This window comes from Leuresthes tenuis, unplaced genomic scaffold (assembly GCF_036924035.1).
Source record: "Leuresthes tenuis unplaced genomic scaffold, fLeuTen1.0.hap1 SCAF_15, whole genome shotgun sequence".
Lineage (NCBI taxonomy): Eukaryota > Metazoa > Chordata > Actinopteri > Atheriniformes > Atherinopsidae > Leuresthes > Leuresthes tenuis.
In genome coordinates this window covers 26,343,915-26,368,410 of record NW_027325369.1, presented here as the reverse complement: position 1 = coordinate 26,368,410, position 24,496 = coordinate 26,343,915, and the positions used below count along the sequence as shown (strand labels likewise).

The 24,496-nt window shown below is 39.7% G+C and overlaps 2 protein-coding genes across 3 annotated transcripts in view; both read right to left on the bottom strand.

Moving 5' to 3' along the window:
- Positions 1 to 17,674, bottom strand: part of prkd3 (protein kinase D3) — a 37,501-nt gene extending 19,827 nt beyond the window's left edge. Inside the window, exons 1-3 of one of the 2 annotated variants that reach the window (XM_072365978.1) lie at positions 17,174 to 17,674; positions 16,364 to 16,524; positions 15,880 to 16,222 (exon numbers count right to left, since the gene is read on the bottom strand). In XM_072365978.1, the coding sequence (XP_072222079.1) occupies positions 15,880 to 16,167 (288 nt within the window). In that variant the 5' untranslated portion in view covers positions 16,168 to 16,222; positions 16,364 to 16,524; positions 17,174 to 17,674. Of the gene's footprint in view, positions 1 to 15,879; positions 16,525 to 17,173 lie in introns of both variants that reach the window. The other variant, XM_072365977.1, reaches the window with a different exon arrangement.
- Positions 17,675 to 18,115: 441 nt separating this feature from the next.
- mocs3 (molybdenum cofactor synthesis 3) lies at positions 18,116 to 24,210 on the bottom strand. Its single transcript, XM_072365664.1, has 13 exons — positions 23,980 to 24,210; positions 22,572 to 22,704; positions 22,372 to 22,464; positions 22,038 to 22,158; positions 21,134 to 21,208; positions 20,816 to 20,933; positions 20,632 to 20,740; positions 20,479 to 20,541; positions 19,834 to 19,997; positions 19,642 to 19,689; positions 18,989 to 19,085; positions 18,775 to 18,882; positions 18,116 to 18,319 (listed from the first exon to the last, which is right to left on the bottom strand). The coding sequence occupies exons 1-13, from the start codon at positions 24,070 to 24,072 to the stop codon at positions 18,162 to 18,164; spliced, it is 1,380 nt and encodes a 459-aa protein (XP_072221765.1). The 5' UTR covers positions 24,073 to 24,210; the 3' UTR covers positions 18,116 to 18,161.
- Positions 24,211 to 24,496: the final 286 nt, after the last annotated feature.

Genomic DNA, 24,496 nt, shown 5'->3' with positions numbered 1-24,496 from the left:
GCTGGCTGCCATAGGGCTTTCCTCCACTAGTCAGACTCACTTGCTCTCAGATGCACATAAAAAAAAAAAACTGAGGTTGATGCATTAGTCTATCCAGCTCAAGTCACCTCCTCTTGGCCCCTGGTGCAGCACTTTCCATTGTACAGAATATGTCCCATTTCAGTGCAGAAGCATCTGCAGGCAAATATGTAATGGTTAAGGGCAGAGGAAACAAAGTTTTTCCATGCCCCATGGAGACAAGGGGAAGCCAGAGGTACAAGAACAATAGATTGGCAGATTTAACAATGTGCTGTTCAGATCATTCTGATGTAGTGTTAACTGATGTCTAACCTGTGGGTGAACACATGTATGAATCGTTTTCTCATTGATACACATTTTCTACTCCTGGGATGTGAAAATAAAGTATTCACCTCCAACACGCTCCTTTGCACATATGCACCCTCACACATTATCATCCACACATGCTATTAGACACAACTCTAAAGGCCATAGTGACTAAGCATCCCTTTTGTCATCTTCAAACGCAAATCCATTCACCCGAGCAGCGCGACCACACACGCACACCAAAGACAGGGGCATGGAGGAGCTGTGTGTGAGGTCCACAAGTCAGGCTGGAAAGACGAGTGGAAAGGGGCTTTGCAGTAGTAAGCTTTTGTTAAACGAACTAATCTGCCATTGATATGCTAAATCCTATTATGAAGAAAAAAAAGTGAGGGTCAGGAGTGGGGGGGACACATCTGAAATATGGTGATATGTCACAGGAAGCCAAATACTAATAAACTCAAGACAGCCAGAACAAAATATTGAGTGGTATTAGTTCTAACTATCGTACTACCATTTGCAATGTATAACGCAAAATCATAAACAAGGGAAATCACATAATAACTTATCATGTACATTTTATAAAGAATTCATCATCTATCTGCGAATGGATCTTCAGTTGTGTTGCTTTGATGTGTAACAAAGTTGATGTGTGGAGGCATTCAGTGGCAGACGACAATACGAATTCGTGTCAAAACACGTTGCACTTGATTATGTGGTGGGACATTTGTGATTTTCCCTACTTTTGATGTGCGGCAGAGCGGAAGGCAAAGGGGAAGCAGTATTGAGAGCAGCATACGGGCTATGACAGATGGGCACATAATGACAGTAAGGAAAGTATGCTGCTTGACCTCAGAGCTTCACACCTTTAGTGAGTCAGGCAGATGTAGGAGAAAGGGACAGCTGAATGTACTGCTGTACATCATTTTCAGTTAAGTTACATAAATTGGTAGGCCTTAAGAAAAAAAAAGACATTTTTAATAAGTGGCCAACAAGAGCTTCATAATTCCAAAATTATGTTGGAAAATAGTCTGTTTAGTTAGACCAACACAGAATTACTGAGAAAAGAAGAATCATGGCACATCCTCACATTTGATAAACTAGAATTTGGACATATGGAATGTTTCTGAATTCAAAATTATTTCAATCATAAACATTTTTATTCCATCAATACCTTGATTGGCTAACTCATCATTCCACCTCTAAAAACTGTATTATGTACTTCTAAGCTTTTCTCGGTAAGCTTTTTACTTTGATTGAGACCACCAACAACACATCGTTTTAAGAATATCAGTCAAAGCAGAAGTACTTGAAAAATGCCAATTTTATTAAATGTGTAGGGAAAGAGAGGCTTTTTGTCCTGGTGTTTCCAAAGAATTCTCCCCACACTATGTGACTCTTTCTTCACAAACTGTAAATATCTAATCTAACACAGCCAGACATCCATTGTATAAAGGTTAAGTTACACAACAGTGTGTGTAAAAAATGGAGTGGCCTGTCATTAAAGCAAAACAATCAGCCTTCAAGGCTTTTTCCAAAGCCATTTATCTGTCTGTCTATGCATTCCTTCAATTGTGCAGCATTATCTCCAAAGCCTGCACCAGGTGTTTTCTTATGTGAAATCCAAACTGTCACACTGTAACACTTTATAACTGCTCTGGCATTTAAATCAAAAGTGTGCCTGAAGAAATAAACCAGAAAACACAAGAGTGGATGGGGAACTTTAAGTATTGGTACTTTGCAGCAAATTCTGATTCTCCGTTGTGACAGATGAACATTAAGAAACAACCCTCTCAATCCACTACTACTTCAGAAGTGCCCCAGAGCAGTTCAGCTTTCAAGTGTAAAATATGTAGAAAAGACCTGCTGCACTTATGCTGTTCTATTGATGTGCAATAGTGTTCCAAAACCACAGGGTATAACGTTATCTAACCTGCCAAAAAATACTTATTTTCATTAAGGTGCTGAGTTTGTGCATTGAACATTTAACCAGAGTCAGGAGGTGGAAGGCCCTCATTTATTTAGCTTGAGGTGGCAAGATAAAGGCTGTCACATGAACAGTATAAGATAGAAGGTGCTTTTATTCACCAGATAAATAAATCTGTTGATAAAAAACTTTGCAATTGTTTAATGGGGCTAAGATACAAACACAGCCCCCAAAACACAACACCAGAAGAAACAAGATGAAGATTTTTCTTTTTTACCATGTTACAAAAGAAAAACAATGACAGAGCATCTCTGGATGGCGTGAGTATTCAAACATGGTCAATGATGACAAACGTGACCTGATGAGTATTGATGCTTTACAGATTTAATAGACAACATGCGCTGCATTGCTTTGCAGTCACTCTCAAAACCACAAGTTCTACTGAGCCATAATAAAAGATTCACAGAAAGGAAAACTGTTTTTTTTATGTCAAAACAATGGGGAAACCATTGTTTGACTTCGAGGCGTATCTTAACGCCCACAACAGAGGAAAATACGCTTCAATACTTCAACTCGTCAAACGACTGCAGTGGAAAATCCAATTATGCATGCATGCAAACTTTGAGAGAAGGCTACAGAAATTCCTTCTCCAAATCACATCAAACACAATGTGGAAAACTGAGTTCATTTATAAAAGTCAACAGTGGAATTGTAGTCGTTTACGTTACGTGTTATTAATATAATACCAAAGCAAAGTTTTCCATGCAGCATGGTACAAGAAACACATGCGCAGTAAATTATATGATTACAAGATTGAGGACAACAACAGCAGCCAAATAATTAATTTGTCATTTGGAATGATGCATCAAAAGAGGGCACACTGGAAACACTCTGGTTTTCCACAGTCTTGTTCAACAGTAACTGCTTCTTGCCCTTTCATTAACAGTTTCCATGTAATTTGGCTGAATGATTTCTAAATAATACCCTTTGATGGTGCAGATGTCCTAACTGTACTGAAGTATGAAGAAAATTCAGTATAAAAATACACTTGATTTAGTTTTTAGATGAAATGACAAAGTTTAATCTGAATAGTTTAGGTGTGAGTTGAGGATCTTAAGTATGAAGTGCTGCAGCAGCCACAGTGACATTCATACACATTGCCACCCTCAGATGATGCATCATATCAATGGTGCTGACTCATAATGATGTATGAGGACTACGAATGTTACTTAAAGTGCAAACACAGTCCATAATAAGGTAATTAAAACTTCAATTTGATGCTTGTACTGAAATAAGACAAAATACACACATCAAGACTACAAGATGCTTGATTTGTGATGTAAGATAACAGCTGTAACAACACCCAGTTTCATTCATTTCAGTCCAGCCTCATGAGCTCTTTTACACAAAGCAATTGCATTATATCAGTGCAAAAAAAAAAGACCTCCAGCACACTTCTCCTTACGATGATCACGAGGCCATCTATGTGAGTGTATGCAGTGCATTCTTTTTTTTTCTCTTAATTTCAGCCAATGGTTTCTTTTTTGGAACTTCTAACAAGGTAAAATACAATTCCAATTCCAAAAACATTGGACATTATATAAAACATAAAAACAGAATGCAATTATTTGAAACTTTAATAAACCAATAATCTATTTACAATGCCACAACAATATATCTATATCAGCATAGATGTAGATATAGATATTAGCTTATCCTATATTTGATGACGGCAACACATCTCAAAAAAGTTTAGATATGAGGCAAGTGGTGGAGGATCAAGTTGCAACAAATTAGGTTAATTGGCAACAGGTCAGTAACATGAGAGTATAAATAGAGCACCTTAGAGAATGAGCTCAGGAACACTTCAAGAAATTAATGTCTGTGAAAAGTTTGTTCTGCCATCAACATAAAAACTCGTCATGCTAAGGCGAAGCTATGCCTGAACAAGATCCATAAATTCTGCTGTCACCTTTGGGAACAAAGCTCATCTAAAATGCATCTCTGATGGTATGGGTGTGCATTAGTGCCTATGGAACAGGCAACTCACCACCAGAGATGCGTTTCAGATGCTGAAAGGTATATACAGGTTTTTCAGGGAAGGCCTTGCATATTTAAGCAAGACTATGGTAAACTTCAGACTGCATCTGTTAAAAAAAAACATGGATTCATAGTAAAGAAGTCCAGATGCTGGTACTTGTCTGCCTGCAATCCAGACCTTTCACAAACGGGGAATCATAAAATGCTAAACATGGTAAAAAAAGACCCAGGACTGTTGAGAAGCTAGAATCCCATGTCAGACAAGAATGGGACAACATTACTCTCCCAAAGGCCCAGCAACTGGTCAGTTCCTAGACATTTATGAATTGTTAAATGAAGAGGTAATTCTACATAGTAATAAAAGTGTTATTACTATTTATAAAAATGTGCTTTATGAGCTCTGCAAATCATTGTATTCTGTTTTCATTTACATTTTACACAACATGTAAACATTTTTGGAATTGGGGTTGTACAAAAAGAAGATTGTCAACATACAGTAGATCAAGTGCTTTAAGCCAAGTTATGATCTTTTCTGAACCACAAATAGTGTTTTGTGTTTCAACCTAACAGAACGCTAACAAAAAAATTTTTTTTTACAAGTTGTAAAGTGTAAAAATAACTGGGTCAGACAAGAATTAATTCAATTCTCCTGGATGAAAGTCATGTAAATAACTCCACCATCTTACACCTTCAAAGGTCCAAATATGGACTTTTTAAAACTGGGTTTTAAAAAAACTGTTCTTATAATGACCATACTCCTAAATATAATTATCTTTATTTCTATGCACACAAAAAAAATCAATCATGTTGAAGAAACACATCAATAGTTAAGTTACCTGACAGCTTTGTAAATGTTTGATCGACTGTGTTGTACCTTTTGATGGTAATTATAACAAAATTCCTTATAAAATACTATATATTGACTGACCACAGCCCAAGAAAAATCTAATGATCTAAACTAACATGTTTCAATAAAATCAAATCTTCAGACTTTCCTATTTACATAATTTTATTGACAGTGTGATTAATAGTTTTCACTGCAATTTACCCTTTCACTGTTTTGCTTTATTTTTTCTTCTTACATTTGATAGTATGTACTGTTAATTTGTTTTAATGCATTTAATGTTTTAAATGTTTTGATTGCCTTACTGTGGAAATGTGCTTTATAAAAAAGCAAAAAAAAATTTCCTTTCCTTCTCTTTTGCTTTGAAGTTCATAAAAAGAAAGACCAAGATGCATGCTTCATTTCAACAGTACATTATACATATAAAACTGTTTGCTCCTCTGGTTGCAGGCACAGGCCAAGAAAAATACACTACAGCTGGAGGAAGAAAAAGTAGGGGAAGGTACATTTAGCTGCCTGCTAAAGCACTATCCTCATATGGTTTATATTCACGAAGGCATCTTTGTACACTCTCAGGATCATGCAAACTCATCCCATCGAGCTCCACAACACATTTCATAATGTGTGTTCCTCCAGAAGTCAACAGAGCTTCTTTTCCACTGCAAAAAGGAAGAATTCACCACGGTGTATCAACTGAAGCCACCGCATGCAGCAGAGAGGAAACACTTGCGGTGGCTTAGTGGCAAGAGAAGCAGTGACTTTCTTACTCTACAGGCTGACTAACCTTGTTTTCTTCCATGTGGTGGAGTACGGCTCACGACTCATTCGCAGGTTTTACTCTGAGGCTGTGTCATCATGGAACAAAGCAGTGTGCTCTTCAAACCAACACATCCAAAGAATAACATTTGATGCCTCTCAGTGCTAAAAGTCTCAGCTTAATTTGAAAAGGATCAGGTAAAACATTTAATTTTAATGGGCATTACACCATGGCCATGCACTTTCATCACTGTGACATACGCTATACAAGCTAATGATGTTCATGCAGCCAGTTTGCTCACTTTGTTGTTTTGTGAGGACAAAGGTCAACACCTCTGAGCACTAAACCTATTCTCACTCTTTGCATTTTTTCTATTACTTTTGTATATGTTTCATAACTGTGTGAACACTACAGCCTAGCTTAGGCATAGTACAGTAAGATGAGAAATGCTGTGGTTTGAAAAAGTGCCATGCCTTCATGTGCAATTAATTCACTGCTGGCTTCCTTCTTATTGTAAGCTGAGAGTTCTCAATGCGTCTGATTTGTGTGAATCTGTATTTCTGGAGCCAAAAAGGTGGAATCACAACTCTAACCACTGAGATTAAGTCCATAGCCTTGTCCAGACCACAACATAGTGGGAGAATATACACCTGTCATCCTAGAGCCCTTTCAGTTGTCATGAGAGTCCAAGAAAGCTATACCACTTACCCAATTTACGTCAACCACAATAGCAGATGGTTTCTAGCCAAATCTCCTCCTGGTTTTACAAAACGTCGCTATGAAGCATTCCAAAGAAAATCCCACAATTTTTCCACCAGGCCTTTGATTATTTGAATCTTGAGAAACAATACCCTTCTGTGGTAATTTGGCCTAAAACACAAAAGCACTGAAGTGAAGTGGAGATAATGGTGGTGAGGTCACTGTTTGGTTACCAGCCACTGTATTCCCAAAAGAAACCAGGTGGCATTTGGTCTAACAGTCAAAACTTTTTACATACATACCTCTCCTCAGAGACAATCTCCTTTATCTGTGTGGATGTGTGCTTCCATGCATATATGCATGTGTGTGGGTGTGGGGGTGTGCATGAGTTTTGCAGGCATTAACAGTGTCCAGACAGAGAAGAGGAAGGCTGAGTCACAGGATCTAAAGCCTCGCAGGAAGACAGCAGTGTGATCTAAGACATGCTTGGCCAGGCCCCCGCACACTACTCATGAGTTATAGCCCCACTGCTATCCTACGCCAGCACCTCTGCCTCAAAGATATACTGCAGTACACACTCCATCTTCCGTCTCTGGCCTGAGGTATCAGGGGATGGCCGCCAGATTCACCTCGACAAGGGGCAAATAAACAGGTGAACACAAGGGGAATTTGTGTGAGATTGATGGCAACAGCACTTTTTCTTGCTCTGGTAAGGCGAGAGGTCAGAAGGTGTGTCGTAATAGCAGGATGTAGGAATAAGCTGCTGTTGCTCAACTAAAACATTAATAATTGCTGTGGAGTCTGTTACAGAAAGTGGTGAAGAACAAGAAGCTTAAAGTATTCTTTATTATCTACATTGAAGGCCTACTTTTACTTATGTTCTTTGATAGAATTAGAAATTTAACAGAAAAACAACTATGCTGGTGTAATAGAACTAGACTAAGCTGAAACATACAGCCCAGCCAAATTCCAACACCCTAGAGATCACCTTCTTCAAAACAGAGACACCAACAGGCATTTTCTCTGAATGTTTATACACACAGACAAGAATAATAGCAAGTGCAGCTTAGAGGAAAGTCATCCAACACAGACATGAACAGGCTGCACTGCTTTGCCGACCACAACAGATTGGAGAGCAGGAGCAGAGGGAATATGGAAACAGGGAGCGGCTCTGAGGGGAAATAACCAGGGAGTAGGGCTGAAGAAAGAGACACAGTGACAAAAGGAGACATGCTGGGTGGCTGACTGCTCCTCTTGGGTTTTGACATGCTTAGACAAACCAATCAAACAAAACTGGAATTATAGTAGAACCAATTTGCTTTTCATTACGTCAAATATTGTTTATTAAACAAGTCTAGTATTACTGAAGCCATTCTGAAGGCCTTCTGTTTTTGCAGCTCGGAGGGTTTCTTGTTTTATCAACATGTAATTTCACTTCCTCTGCCACCTTCCTATCAGTTTGACAGATCACTCTACACTGAGAGACAGGAAAGGCAAACAGTGCTGAGAAAACAACACAGAATAAGACATTCTGTAACCTTCACATGCTGCAGGGATCAATAATGCCACACTGATATGGCTGAGTGGCCACAATAGAGGCCACGTGGTCTTCAATGCTATACATCGGGGAAAGTCTTGGTATGTTAGCATGCTAAAGTAAGTTTTTTTTCAGTCAGAGTTCCTCATCTCAGAGCAGTGACCTTACTGATTAACTTGGTCAAATATATGAACATTAATATATTGAAGAAGATAACATTCCTGTCATTAATCTAAGTTCGACTGCTTCTCTTCAGCATTTGTCATGCTTGAGGTTTTTCAAGTGTGCTGAGGTTGTCAGCAAGTGCAGTCAAGGTGGAATCCAGCCAGAGAAGGAGAAAAACACAACAGTTAATGAGTAAATTAATAAGGGAAAAGAGATATCCTCTTTCAGTGAACCGTGTTATGCCACAGTTACGAATTTATGAACAGAAACATGTGGAGTTGCTCAGGAAGCACTCCTTAATCACTACACGTGGTTGGCTTCACAAGGACAAAGTCACTGGGATTCCTGAGTATTAAATGGCTCTATGTTGCTGCAGTGCTTCCCACCACTTCAATATAATCAAAATCAAAGCCATTTCAGCCAGCATTAGCAGAGATTGGAGTGCTGCGAGATTATCTCCCAACACTGGCTAAATTCAAGTGTACCGAGGGACATTTTGGGCAACCAACGAGCTCAGAAAACCCAAAGCAAATCCACGTTTTGTGGTAAAAGCGACGTTCTTCTGATGGTTTTGGCAGAGAAAATCAGCCATGCAGCGCCCACAACCCCCTCTGTGCCTCATGCAAACCCTGCCAAGAAGGCTGTCCCAGCCTCCCCAGCCCCCTGTCCCAGGAGAGGACCACGCTTCTCCACTCTGTCATTCTGACTCTTGTGGCCAGGCCCTGTGATATGCCTTGCCACTTTACATTTAAAGGAGAGCAAGGTGGCAGAAATGTGCACTGCAGATGGTAGAAATTACTTAGCTTACTAAACTTCTGAGATTTTTTTCCCTTTCTTCGTCTCTCTCTTTTCCACAAATTACCCCAAGACTGGGTAAATTAATAGATTCCTTGTGTAATGTCTTCAAGTTGTGCATGTACATCAATCCCCATTATGATATAAATTTAGTCAACTCCATGGCATTGGAATACATCATTACGCCTGCAAATAAACACTGAAAACCATCTAAGTAGAAAAAAAGGTCATATCCATGTCATTCAGAACCAATACCATTTGTGAATATTTTCAGTCACGAGTGACCTGTTTCTTTTTTTTTTTTTACATCAATGTGCTTTCCAAGAAACTTTTGGCCCCATGCACATCACACATAAAGTTCTGTGCAATTGGGACGCCTTCTGGGGTGAAATATGTTCACCAGCTCCAAAGGAACATGCAGATGTGGACTAGAGGAGGAGGAGGGGGGAGGGAGATGGTGGTGATTTATTTCCCGTGTGTTTCAGTTAATGTTGGTCGATCTGCAGAAGTGCAGTCTTTGAGTTTTCCATCTGGACCCTTCTCTTCACATTTTCTTCTCTTTATACTGTAGTTCGGTTGTTATATCTTTCAAGTTTCTATAGACATTTCTATGCAGACCACATTCTACATTAAGTCCTCAAGTAAGATTCTAAAGGAAAGCTGGACACAAAAGCATTTAGTTAATAGAACTCAAAGCCATCATCAAAGCATACACACGCAAACCAAATAAAACTTCTCACTCATTGTAACATGACTTGCGTCTTGCACCTTCCAAGTGATGTTACTCAAAGGTTTTGAGTACTTTCTTTCTGTTTTTAAAATACTTTGCTATTTCCCTGTATATTGTCCTACATAGATGGTTTCTGACTCAAAAAGGCCTTTGTTTCTATAATTACAGGGGCAGCTGGACAGCCGTCAACCAGAGACTGGGAGTTAACAGCAATGACAAAACCAGTGGGGGAACCTGTGGCTGAGGCAGCTGCTTTTCACAGCATTTCCAGCTTTACTGCACATGCAGCAATATCCTAGGGAGAAGCACTAAAAAGCACTCATAAGCAACATTGAAATGAATAATGAAGAATAACTTGGAATTTCTTTCCTGGTAGGCGTTTCTATCCCCACTGATAAAGAGAAACTTTCAACTGATGCCCAGCTATAAATTCTCCATTTATGTCAAACGTGTTAATTGCCAAAATTCACCAGAAATTTCGATTGTGCTGCTAAAGGATATTAAATACAACTCCATGACGACTGAGAAGAAAAAATGCATTAAACACGCCATGGACATTACAGCATCCTTCAACATTTTTTAGATGTTCTAAACTACCACAGAAAGTGTTTAATATCAAATGTTTAATTTTCCTTGCAGTATAATCCCACTCATATGCAGAAACATCACATCATCCTCAAAAAATGCCTGGGGGGTGAGGAATGTTCTGTAGCTGGCTGGCTGGCTGGCTGGCTGGCTGGCTGGCTGGCTGGCTGGCTGGCCAGGCTGACCAGCTGGCTTTCTGGGAGTCATTCTCAGAGAGTCGTGAACTTTTGTCCTACCCCTGCTCCCTTGCTGACTGCACGAGAGGACTTGGGCGACACCAAACAGGAAACACTCAGCAAGTGGAAGCTATGGATGTTTATCTTGTGCCATTCATCAAGCCCCAAAAACCAGACAGAGAAGTCAGGTCCCGCTAGTGAAACACGGCTCTCTCAACTTGGAGTCACATGTAGCCTCAGTGAGGCTGTCAATGAGGCCATCATGGATTAGATCTGCCTCCACCGCCCACAGGCTGGTTCCCCTCATCCTTTCTCACAGTCTTTGAGGAGCCTGGCTTATAACTGTTTCTTGTGCCGAGTGGTGACACTATGAAAAAGTCATTTTTACATATTCAGTAGACTGCAGGAGCAGCGACCACAATAGCTGCTCAGTTGGGCTGAGACTGAACTCATCAGGATCAGGTTGCTCCATACTAAAATTGACCTCAACTACTAAAATTGGTTACTGTGGTCCAAACCACCCCTATCAAAACTAACTTCAGATCAGCACAGAGAACAGAGAAAGCACATCTATTCTGTGGAATCTGGCCAAGTCATGTGGTTGAGTCTTTAGCAGGAAGACCAAATCTATACAATGTACTGCTATTATAACAGGCTGCATGACTCCCTGTCAAACAATGAGACTGATTCAAAGCTAAAGGGTTAAGAGAAGATATGGAATGCCAACCTTGGAGACATGATGCATAAGGAAAATTAGAGAGCACATGCAAACTTCTGGAAATTTCATAGCTGTCTAAACACTTCTTGATTGCATTTTCTGCTTTACATTCATGTGAACAGCATGTACTCTCAATTTAAAGAGTAATTGAAATTTTGACATTAGCTAGCTTGTCATGTTTTTGTCTAGTGCACCAAAAGATCTAAGAATTTAGTTTGGCAAACCAGTAAAATAAATGGCTCCAAAGAGATATCTTTTTTTAACATTAATATCAAAGGAAAGAAAAGTACCAAGTTCAAAAGAAAACCAATGTTATGTCCTACAGCCATGGTCACAAGCTTTAAGATGATACCAAAAGAATGCAACCACAGATTGTCCAAATACTGATATCACAGCACAACATCGGTAAGTGAGTGCATCCAGCAAAGCGCCCATACTATACATATTTACACTACCCTAGTAGTTTAAGAAAAAAAAGGGTGTGAATGTTAAATGTCTATTATATATAATATATATTTTCATTTTTAAAAAATTTGCGGTAGAGTAACAGCATCTCAGACCAAAACAGATGTTACCAAAATCATAACCTAACTTTGTCCCTTACGGCAGCTCAGAGGGCTCTCTGTCTCGGGAAAACCAGGGCAATGTTGACTCTGGCCTTGTCCCTTTCTTTGTGGGATACTTTGTAGCCAATGAACATGTTTTCAGTTGAGGAAAATCTGGACATTTGTGAGGTGAAGGGAAAGTCTCATATGAGCTGACATCCGTGCACATTCGGCCTGACTCCCATAACATATTGCAATCTCAATTTTCAGCAAAGCTGGGAAGTTGTCTAAAATGCAACAAGAACTGAACTCTATAATGCGTTAAAAAATTTGAACCTTTATTTAATAGACCCAAGTAGTAAAATAAATCATTTTCATGAGCTTCACTGACCAATTTTTTGTTGTGTTTAGAAAATGTATTTCTTCATATTTTTAAGTCTAGAATGTGATGCCAGCAGGAAAGTCCATAAGAGAAAGACAAATGTATAGAATATATAAGTAACACTGCTCTGAATGATCCCTCAATGAGCAGTTAAACTGGTGACAAGTGAGGGTGTCAGGATTGAGTATAAAAGAAGCATTTCTAATGAGTCTTTCTGAGCAAACATGCATGTAGCTCCCTGCTTTGTGCCAAACTCATGCCACCATGGCCAATGAAGCAACATGGGGCCAGGAGTACCTTGGAAAGTCCCCATGGAAACACCCAGAAATCATCATCCAGAAATGCAACCTAAAACTGTATTATCCCAGAGAGAAGCCATGTATTAATGCTTCACAAAAATGCTGCCAAGTTCAATAGGCATGACCTGATAACAGATGGACAGAAAGACATGATCTGTGGTCAGGGGAGTCCAAGTCTCAGCTGCTTTTGAGAAGAATGGACATTGGATTCTACTTGCCAAAGACAAGACGGACCATCGAGGCTGTCATCAGCAAAAGGTCCAAAAGCCAACATCTGTGTTGATATGGTTTTATATAAGAGCTCATAGAATGGATGACTTGCATATGTATGAAGATACAATTGATGCAGAGGCATACATTAGATTTTTGGAGAAACCTTCCTGTGAGGTTCATGGTTATTTTATCTGGAGAATGCCAAACTTTATTGTGCAGGACCTACAACAGCGTGGTTTCATAGACAGAGACTGTATGTGCTTGACTGACCAGTCAGCAGTACAGGTCGAATTCCTATTGAAAAAATCTATAGAGCATCATGCAGAGAAGAATCAAACAACATAAAAAAACAGACTCTTCAGAAGCTGAAATCTTGTATTCAGCAAGAATGGACACAGATTGCTCTGAAGACCTGCAACAATTAATATCCTCAGTTCCCAAGCAAGTACAAAGTGTAATTAAAAGGAAAAGTGATGTATCAAAATGGTACACATGAGTGACTCGTAAGTGTGTTGCTGGCATCAAATCAAATTAATTTTCTTTTTTTTTTGCATTATAGAACACTTCCCATACACTTGTACATAAAGGCTTAGATGACACACACAGAGTAAGAGTGACATACCTTTCTGGTACACACTAGAACTCCACTCCAGCTTTACTTCATACGTGGTTGTTTGCTGAAAATATTGTAATCTTTAAGAAGGTGGGATTCTCATTACCTCCTTGCTTTGATTCTAAAATAGCTTTACTAACACAATGGGTCAGAGATAGGTAGTTGTTAACTGTGTTACAGGAGAAAGCCAGAACAGAGATGGGATACAGTTTGGGAGACTTTCACTTCTAAGTGCAACTTTGAATCCAAAGAAAAAAGCTCCAGGAAGATGATGGGAAGAGTGCACCAGGGTTGTCTGAACCCCAAATGCAGGAAGATGGAGTAACAAGGTTGGAGGCAAGCAAGTTATCAACATGTTGGTTTACAGGCAACTGAAGACCGCTTTGAAAGTTCACAACAGCTGACACAGCAGAAAGCCTGACAATGAACTGCACAGATTTAAGTTGGGATAAGCATCTCTGTTTGTTGCATTGCTGAGTGGTGAGTCACTTAGTGAATCAGGCCAGCCCTCAGTGGAGGAAACAGCACCAGTGGGGGAATACACTTGCATCCAGACTCTATCTCCATACAGATATTACCAGATGAAGTCCAAAGTTTTTTCCTGTCTCGCATTTGCTGACAGACACCTGAAGTTCTGCTGACTGGAGACATCCTGGGATGACTGTCAACGGCCAGTCTAGCTAGGGTCAGAGATCCTCAGCTGGAAAAGTTGGCAAGGATGAGAGGGCTTTGCAAAAACTCACCACTGTCATGAATATTTCAGAACGAGAAGTGAGACAGGGTTGAACTGAAAGCATACAGTCATATTTTCCATTGATATCAAAGCCATATGGCTGGATTTTACAAAATAGTTGGGGCAGCACACTACATTTGGCAATGTTTAAGAAGTTTTAAGAAATTCACAATAAAGAGGATGACCAGGCTGGATATGTTCTATTGTAATGATACAGTTTATTACAAAGAAAGAAATGATTATTGTGCATATAGCTTTCTATTTTTTTTCTAAAGCTGGCCAGAACCAGATTATTTCCTTTCACAGCTTTAGATTCAACACCATTGTTAGTGATAAAACTGCACACAAGAAAGGTGGTCTGGATTTCATCTTGGCAGATTTTGACTCCTCATGAATGTACTGCTCTGATTTGCTCTGAGGGCTGTCTTTAAAGCATCATATTTCTCACTCTCCCCCTGTCATAGATTCTTGCAACTACGCCAGTAAGTTACAGAATCCATCTAAATATCTGCAGTGATGAGATTTTCTGCTCTGCAGACCAGAACTGCACATAACTAGCTAGTGAGAATCAGCAGACCTCGTAAAGAACAACAACATTACCCTGCTCTTCTGGAATGTCAACTTAGAGAACACTTGAAGCTAAAGTCACAGGCTTAGTACAGATGGACAATTCACTGTCCTCTACTAGTTCAATATAGGTTAGTTCCTCATGCTGTTTTTCTTTATTTCAAATGATCATTATCTCAAACATCAATATTGGTTTGGCCTACCTAAAAATTCAGGCTAGTCTCTGATTAAAGTGCTTTGTTTAATCACGCTCTTCTTTATTCAATCAATGATAATTACTGACACGAATGGAGTAATCATCATTATTCACTAGAGGCTAAAAAATAGCAACATTTGGATGCTAACACAAGCCATTTCATTAGTCCACAAGGCTTTGCATGCCATTAATCCCACGCAACAGAGAACCTTCATAGACTGAAAGACGATATACAGTAAGTGGGGGAAAAAGTTAGAGCACATGAATGTGTGTTGAAATTTTAGTGGACAGATAGAAGATTAAATTAACTTTGGGTTTAAAGTATATATTTGAATATTGTTAAAATGTGCAATTAGTTTAATTTGAAGTTCCTGTACATTATACACACACACAAGTAGGAACAACTCATGATCAGACAGAACTTGGCGCCGTTGGTTTACACTTCAGATATTCTCACACAACCACATATGAAACGGAAAATTCTGTTTAACAGTGCAGCCTATAGTTTCATTTAAAGCCACTTCTTGTGCTGACTGAGGCTACACTACAGTGTTGACCCAACACAATACCACTGTCATGGAAAACAGAATGGGTCCAACATACACAATAAGCACACAACCACTCCATAGGTCTGTGCTGTATATGTGTCAAATAAAATTACACCACAATGTAAATAGCTGGCACTACAATATTTGGGCCATGTAACTGGAGGAGCTTCAGTGCTGTTGTATGCATGTTTCTGCCACGTTTGACTCATTTTGAGGCATATGTCACAGATGTCTGCTTTGGAAAACAAAACCTAAACAGATGACTATGGAGACAGAAAAACAAATGCTGGTGCCTCATTATGTTGGTCCTCTATTGCCTTAGACATTATTGCTAAGCTTTGAAAACAAAGTCACCATTGTGAGAATGCATGTGTCTGTGGAAAGCCTTTTACTACACAGGAGAGAAAGGAAAAGTGTTTGATGCTGACCTTTGTAAGTGAAAACAGAGTGTGGATTATACGAAAAGGAGCTGTTTGATGACATTCCTACCTTCTGATCAACTATGGAGCACACCAGGTCCTTGACAGCAGACAGCGAGAGGTCACTGGCCTCCAGGTTCACCGTCTCTCTGGTCAGTCCGATCTGCAGCAGGAATGACACCCCATGGAAAGAGCTGCGGGAGTTGGTGGGGCTGGGTGCACTGTAACTGCCGTTGGACAGCCGTGTGTAGATCTGTCCAGGCGAGCTAGGCAACAGGGCAGATGGCGAGGGCGGGTGGTGTGGATGGAGAGAGTGGAGGAAGGCTCGAGGTAAGGACGGGGGAGAGGAGGCAGACATTGGGTTTCTTCCAGTTGCAACGTGAAAGGCTGAATAGTGGAAGGTTCACTAAAGGCTGGCAGAAAAAAGCACACTTTGGTCTCTGTGAATGGACTTGCTGTATGGGGGAAATTTGGTCCTCATCAGCAGTAGTGAGTTTTTATCTAATTGTTTATTGTCTCTCTGAAATTAAGAATACGGTATCCTTCCCACCCACCTGAGCTCACGCATCATTCACTGGATGGGCAGACGACGGATAAAAAAAAGGCTGGACAATCCGCAGACTTCTGCAGTAAAGTCACTGCAACAAACTTCATATCCTGGAGTTTTGCTCCTGCTCTTTACTGAAGTCAGTAATCCACTCTGACCACAGGAAGCCTGTTACCACAAACATACAGAGAGAAACAGACACATACATACTAGTATTTTCACAATAAAAAGTGGAGTGGAGAAAAGCATCCAGGGTATATGAATGAATCAGCTCCTGCTCCTTATACCATGCACACTATTGTTGTACATTTTTATTAATTGCCTTTACAGAAATGTTTTGTTGTTACCATACATTGTTTTGATTCTTCTTTGTTAGGTTAGGTTTAAACTAACTCATGTTGCCCCTCTGTAAATGCACCGTGCTAAATGAGGCACCACTTTAAAATCTGTGTAATGACATTTGATAAATAACATTTCCATCAGCCGTTTTTTTCAGATGTTACTACAGTCTTTTGTGCTCGTGCGTAAAACAACAAGCCTTAAAGACACGCATGAGCTGATAAAGCGCGTCATTATTATTTACACAAATTCAAACTTCACATACATCTGGAACCAAAGCTTCTGAACATCTGCACCCCTCCCACTTTCGATTGGCTTGCTGGCAGAACACAACCCGAGTGGAGAATGCCAGCAAAACAAGTTATACAAGCCCTGAATTTGCACACTCTGAAAGCTCTTTGTTGCAACTGAATCCACTTGGTTTAAAGTGTGTTTCAGGCCAAACTTCGAGTTAAATGTTTCTGAAATTATACTTTACCTTCACTTTCAGCGAAAGGCGCTTTTCTTTCCATTGTGAAAGAACTGAAGATGAAACTTTTCAACTCCATCAACTGAGGAAAGCGGAGCCTGAAGTTTACTATTCTGCACTTTTCCTGGAGTCACGCGCAAAAACACAAGCGTCGTCGCCAACACATGATAAGTACGAGCCTAAGTTCTGCGAACAGGCTCGCTGAGACAAACCGTGCCGTCCATTTAAATTCTCATATCTTTTATTCCAGATTGTAAATTCATGCGCATCTTATTATCCTTCCAGCTGTGACTACTCCCCCTGCTCGACGAGAAAAAGTGCGGCGGCCGTGGCTGGGGATTGAAGTCTTTTTATTATCTCCGCATAACTGACTTCCCATGTGTGGAGAGGAAAACTTGAACTACAGTCCATATGAAGCAATGGCGCCTCCGATGGGGCTCAAACCAATGCGCATGTGCATTTCTTTTCCGTTATTTCAACTTGGTCATGCCAAGAAGGGAAAAAAATTCACATGACCCGGATTGGGTTAAACTACCTTTCAAAGTGAGATACGTGAATCCTAAGGGGCGCTTAAAGGGGAACCTGTTTGCCTCGAGAAACATGAAGAATAAATTGATTTCATTTAAAAAAAAAACAGCAAAGTGAATATATTTGAGTTTTATGATGCTATGATTTGTTAAAACTCATGGACATCTGAATTGTTTCTTGGACGTCTAGCATTTCTTATATAAAAATGGTATGCAGGAGATACAGGTAGACATATCATCTACAACGACTTTCAAGAATTAACTGGAAAAAAAAACAGGAAGAGTGACCTGATTTTGCAATTATCATAGTACGTGTTATCCAGATGCCAACTCACAGTAGATTATGAAACAAGAGAAAAGTAGGAACTGGTCCCTTCTTGCAAGAAGCTCAGTATACATACAAGTAAAATGAATCAACAAGATGAAAACGCCATGTGCAGTTTATTAACAAAAAAGTCATTTAAAATGCATCAGTATTGTGGAAATGTGGGGTCTATTCTCTTTGCCCAAGCCATGAGGCCTCCACAGATGTCTTTCACTGTGATACTGCTCACTTCGGATCCACTCATCTTCTCCAGAACCTGCACCGCCTTCTGGGAGTCATTACCTTGTTTACAGATCACATAAACTGGAGGAAAACCACAGAGAGAAAGAAGAATGAGTCGGCAACACCTGCTGAGACTTAATATGATTTAGAAGACTAATTTATAAGAGTCAGACACCTGCATAACAGCATTGACTAAATACTACATTAGGTATAAACATGCAAAAGTTTCAAATCAACACTGTGTAGAGTGCTAATCTAAAACTTCACATGGCTAAATTTAACCCATTGATTAAAGAACACCACTAAAATAACATTATGAATGTTAATTTTCTCTAAAGCAGACCAGCTGCTCAGGTTGACTATACTTGTTTTGGAAAAGGGGTCACCTAGCAACCCTATTATAACCTGTCCAAAATAAGCCTCCATTTCAGCAGTATGAGACCACACAGCAGACTATGAATATGTGCAAGCGACTCTACGTTCCTGTTTGTTTTAAACAGCACACACAGATCATAAACGGTGTTGTGCCATGTTACCTGGCGGGTGGCAGTCAGCTGCCATCTGCTGTTTCAACTGGCTGATTCTTTCCTGAAGTAACTGGAGATGTTCGCTCTTCTTCTCCTCTAAACTGGAGAGTGGAATATCTGGCAGCGATATAAAGACAATAATCACACAGAAATGGGAACCAGGAGTTACATTTTAATGGTTTACAGAGACAAAGATTTGTGTCTCCATTGTAAAAAAGGATACTGAGAGAGAAGGGTAAGTGGCATATATCCACTTCCACAAGGGGGCGCACATCCAACAAGATATGGGGACCTGCACTGTCCACTATTGATTTATAATCCTGGAATAACATTAAAACATTTATTAACGCAAACACATTATAAACTGCTAAAATAAGAGACTTTTTCAAAAAAGATATTGATTTATATCTTTAGTTTAACAGCTAAACCAAATTACGAATTACAGCAAAGTGTTGCCTGGATTTATATTTATGAAGTAACCTGAACATTTTTACGGCTTTCCCTTAAATCACAGGAAGCTAAACTTTCTAATTGGAGTCCCTTGCACAATCTCGACTGCACCCCAATCAATCATGATCCCCATCTCCTTGCTTAATGACTCAGCGGGTTTCAAAGCACCAATTCTACAGAAATATAAACAGATGCAATCCACTACCACTGCTCTCAATGCCAAAGAGAACATGTTATTCTTTCCCACAGAAAATCTACAGGCACATTTTAAGTAATTTCCCATTTGAGGCTGGGTCAGCGCTGAGATGTAATCAGTCTATGAATGCACATGAAAACTGAGAAAATTGTGAGTAATCATACAATAAACTGTACTAAATACAAGGAGTCACGCAAAGACCAACTGTTGCGTAGGAGTCTATACCCTACCTGCACCGTGATCCTCTGATCTTTGGACAGGAGGTTAAGTTTTTGGCACTGAAAAGAAATAATAAGATGCACAAATATCATAGAAATGAAATCCAGTTGATATAATTTATGCTTTACTTCCAAAAGCAACATTCCAGTGAAAATGTGCATAACTCGTATTGTGGTATGCCAACCTTTTCTTTAATGACCAACCTTATCTGTGGCAGCAGACCCACAGAAAGCTTCATAGTTTATTAGCTGAGTCACGCTCGGGTTTTCTCCGCACACTACACAGCCAGGCTGTTTGGGTCGCAGCCTGATGGACCTGAATCTGGCATCTTGAGCATCAAACATCACCAGCTGCTGACCGCAGGAAGCTGGCACGCCCGGTCAAGGGAAAAGCTACTCTGTGAAAAAGATTCAGAGAACTGTCTACTATGTCTCCCAGTGGTACATTAACAGCTACATGTCCAGGAGATTTTGTTGGGAAAACAGATCAGCACTTCCGTTACTGACACATCTTGGGCAGGTGTTAGCATGTGTACAACAGTTCAACACAAGGCAGGATAAGGCAAGTCTATTCTTTACTGTTAGTCTCAATATTAAAACCAGACTGCAGAAACCCCAACAGCTCCACAAGACAATGGCAAATGAATAGTCAGTAGAGTCCCGAGAACATATTACAGTTTTGTCTTTGTTTTGTCAAACAAGCACAAAATGTTGCAACAATAAAATCCTTTTCAGCAGTTCATTATTGATGAGTGACTGGGCGAAAAACTCTGAAACAAAGAAACAAAATGGCAAAGCAGTAGGTGCTGTATGTAATGTGGGAATGAGGAATGGAAAAACAAAGGATACAGCCCTGCCCAGAGGCAATTTTGAGGACTTCCAAAGCTTGGAAGCAGCCCATTATACCTGGAACTTAAATAAAAGTGGAACATTTATACAAAGAACTATTATGTAGACAGAAAACATTAAAGCTCTCTGTAACAGTAAGGGTACAAGACTCACCCACTCCTAATACACCTCCATCAGAACAGTTGGTTACTGTCTCTGGGGGTGGAGGTACTGGGTATAAACATCTGTAGCAGGGGCCTCCACGGTAGTTATACACTGTCAACTGCACACACAAATGCATTATATTTAACATCTAAAGAAGACGCTGGAGGAAAGAAAGGGTTACTTTTCAACTTACCTGCCCCTCCATTCTCAAAGCACTTGCTGACACAAGAGGTTTGCCAGTTAGCACGCAGGCATCATTCACCAGATAACGAGTAGGAACGTTGTCTGAACAGTCAGCCACAATGTCATACATGAGGTCAGGGAAGTCAAGGTGTCCTCACATACAGAGTTTATCCATAGAACAGAAAACTTAGAGCTTATTACGGCTTTCCAAAACGATACTCAAGTAGTTTGATGTGTATTTGAATATGAATTAGCAGACGGCAGCTATAAGATGTATTTCTGGCCAACATTTAGCCTGTGGCAGGTAACATGAGTTTCCTGAGGATACTGTTGAATGAGTTCCAAAGCGTTTTCCGGCGAGAGCTGCAGGTGGTAGGGAATACACTCAACAGTGGAATTTAGCCTGCAGACACACATTCAGAAAAAGTACAATCAGGTTGTTTTTTTTCCTCTAGAAATGACAACTTTAATATAAACTATTCGTGTCTCAACTTTCTTAAGACACAAATAAAAGCCATACTGGTAGTTGGATTAAATCAGGTCCAAAGAAAAGAGCAGAAAGAAGCGAAGTAGGTCATATTTCTGCTCTTGCTTCCTAATCTATCAACATCTGTCTCAAGTAAAACGTTTTGGAAACAGTCTTACTAAAATCTCACTAAAAATGATCTTCTAACTCAAAACTCTATTATACGTTTGATCGCGTGAGTAATGATTGATCATCAAATAAAACAAGGAAGGATGGTTTTATATGTGTGAAACATAGCACAAGCTGTTAGCTCGTCAGAGAAATGACGCCCTCATGTGGCCATGGCTATGCAATGTGTGTACAACCCACAGTAGGCCCACTGTGAGGAAGAGAGGCACCATAAACAGCTGCTTCTGAAATAACATGTTTACACAATATTTGTAGACTGGCGAGAAATGCACAACCAAATATAACCTGTGGTGAGACTGGAAAGCGCCAGCAAACATTGCAAAGTAACCAGAGGGTCAAAGAGAACATTAAAAACACACCAATTATCATAATTACTTAACATTTACTAATAATATCAAACACTAAATTCCCTGTTTTTAGTTTTCTTTGGGGTGTTTGGACACAGATAAACAAGCTAAATTTAAAAAATTCTCTTAACATCTTTGTTCTACATCATGGGATCAGTATGAAGTTGCTACAGACTTCAGCACACTGCACTATACTTTACAATGTGTGTACCTGTATGCTGAATCAATACCTTCTAACTGCTCTGGCAGCAGATAGAGCCTTGGCCTGGCCCTGGTTCTCCTCCCCATGAAGCACCTGCCTGTGCAGGTTACTTAGTTCCACTTCATCATAGTCGAGCAGGCCGAGGCGGCCTGGGGAGACATAAAGCAGCGAGAGTAACTCTGAAACACTCTTTTTAAACTCTGATACCAGTGGAAAACCACTGGACTGCAAAAACAAAGACAAAGACAAGTCATGAATTTCAAAGGTTTTCTTTGTCCCCATGACTAATTTTAGTCCCCAATTAATTATATTATTATCATTGCATGTTGTTGTGATGTGTACTTGTCAACTAGATCACCCACCAATGCCTGCTGCTGCCAGATACTGTGCCAGAGGGCAGCCCAGTCCACCGCAGCCTACAACCAACACCGATGTCTTGGAGAAGTTTAGCTGACCTGCAAACAATCAAGATTCACTCTTTCGTGTTCAGTCATCCCATAATCTTCACCTGACAGAATATTTAATGCACAATATTTCAGAAGAACACTACATGTGTCAGTACCTTGCACACTGAGCTCAGGCAGCAGGAGCTGTCTGCTGTACCGCATTATGTCCTCATTGCTGAGTACTGGTTTGGCTGTCAGGGGGGTTAGCAGGGTCACTTTGTGGTGAAGCTCCGGTACCGAGGCTTGGCTCTGATATCATACAAGGAGGATATCATTACACAATACATATCAGTCCTAAACAATCTACTTCTATAATATAAAGGCAAGGTAGGATTTGGTGGATTAATAAATAAACTGGGTCTGTTGGATAGGTGGCTTGTAAAAAAACAAAACAAGATACGACCTTCCCTTTCCCACCCTAAGTGTCATGACTTCAGTGAATTAAATAAGTGCAGGTTACTTGTATTTAATGCTCTTCACTCTACAGTGTCAGTCAATGAAAGAATAAGAGCTGAGAATATGCAATTCTATAAATAATGTTCATAATAAACTCGATTTCATTTGCATGCTAACATGAAGAAATAATTATTTCTAGTTTTCAAATCAAGCATGAACAAATTTTAAAAACACGTAAAAAAACATTTGAGCAATCAAGTTTAACAGCCACCGATGCACGGCTCTATACGTTTATTTTCAACAGTGGTTTCATCTGTAGTTGTATCAGCGGTTGGCAGCTAATGAAGACATGAGATTTTATAAACATCTTCAAATGCTTTGTGAAGTTATGAGTAACTAAAGCTGTAAAAGTACACCAAAAGGTTGTACTTTAGAAGTCTACCAGAGTAAATACTGCATACCCAATGCAGTCCGTCCATTCTGATGACTGCATAAAAAGCTGCAACATCTGTCCTGTCTGCAGTTGGTCTGACACACCCAAACAGCACTTTTATGCTGTTAATAAGGATTATCTGGACGTTCCTGAAATTAGGTAGATTCAACCACAGACAACAGCGATACATGATGTATCTCACTGTTATTGTACATCCAATAAAAGCTAAAAGCTTAGTAAAAATTCATTCAAATTTAAAGGGGCTTTCTATTTGTACTGTCAGATTGAGCACTTAATGGTCATGCCAGGGTTTATTACTGTACTGTACGTTGAATAACACTCTTTTGCAAAAGTCTGAGCTGTGATTTAATAGGTGTCATATGTTTCGGCAGCAGAGCAGTTTTCGACTTTCCTCACCAGTCTTAATTCAAATTATGAGAGGACAACTGTTTATTTCCCCAGCTGACTAAACTAGAAGAAAAACTAGACAGAAACCCAAAGTTTCTTTCTGAATATTAAACGTATTGGCTTGTTCAATATTTGCTAAATAAAACAAGGCTACGAGATGCTAAAGGCTAAAACTAATAAAAGAAGCAACAATATTTATCTAAAATAATAATAATAAGGAGAAGAAGGCATGCAAGCTGTGAAAAGCACACCAAATGACTGAACCGAAAACCTCAAAACTGCCGTACCTTTTCCAGTTGTGTCAATTTATTCCTCAGAGCAGCTAGCTCTTTTTCTTTCTCCTCGAGCTGTGCCTTCAACTTGCACACCTCTTGAGCCATAACTACTGGCAGCCACAAAGAAAGTACCAATAGAACATACAGATACACGGGAAAATGCTGTAAAAACGCGATACAATGTGACTGTCTAACAGGAAGATGTTGACATATGAAGCGCAAGGTGAAAACTTCCGGATTGACCACGTGGAATCCGACCACGTGACGAGTGACGTTTGAAACGCTTGTCTTTCTCTTGAAAAACAAAGATAGAAAAGAAAAATAAGCGTATTATCGTGTTATTTACATACTGAGTTTAGAATATACTCATACTTTACGTTTGTTTTATCCTTACAAAGTATGGAAGTAAAAATAAATCAAAGAATGAGCTCCTGGTGTATAAACTCGAACATCTTAATTCAGTTTCTTTTTTTTCTTCCCACATCTATCTTTAAGGTTTACGCTTATACACAGGCCAATAAGAAGTAGT

Bases quoted from the DNA above. Each gene is read 5' to 3' on its own strand.
- mocs3 (XM_072365664.1), bottom strand. From the start codon at position 24,072: ATGGCTCAAGAGGTGTGCAAGTTGAAGGCACAGCTCGAGGAGAAAGAA. The intron at 22,159-22,371 runs GTGGGTGATCTA...ATGTCTCCCCAG, and splicing joins TCTGGCAGCAGCAGGCATTG to GCCGCCTCGGCCTGCTCGAC. The intron at 20,741-20,815 runs GTAAGTTGAAAA...TTGTGTGTGCAG, and splicing joins CTTTGAGAATGGAGGGGCAG to TTGACAGTGTATAACTACCG.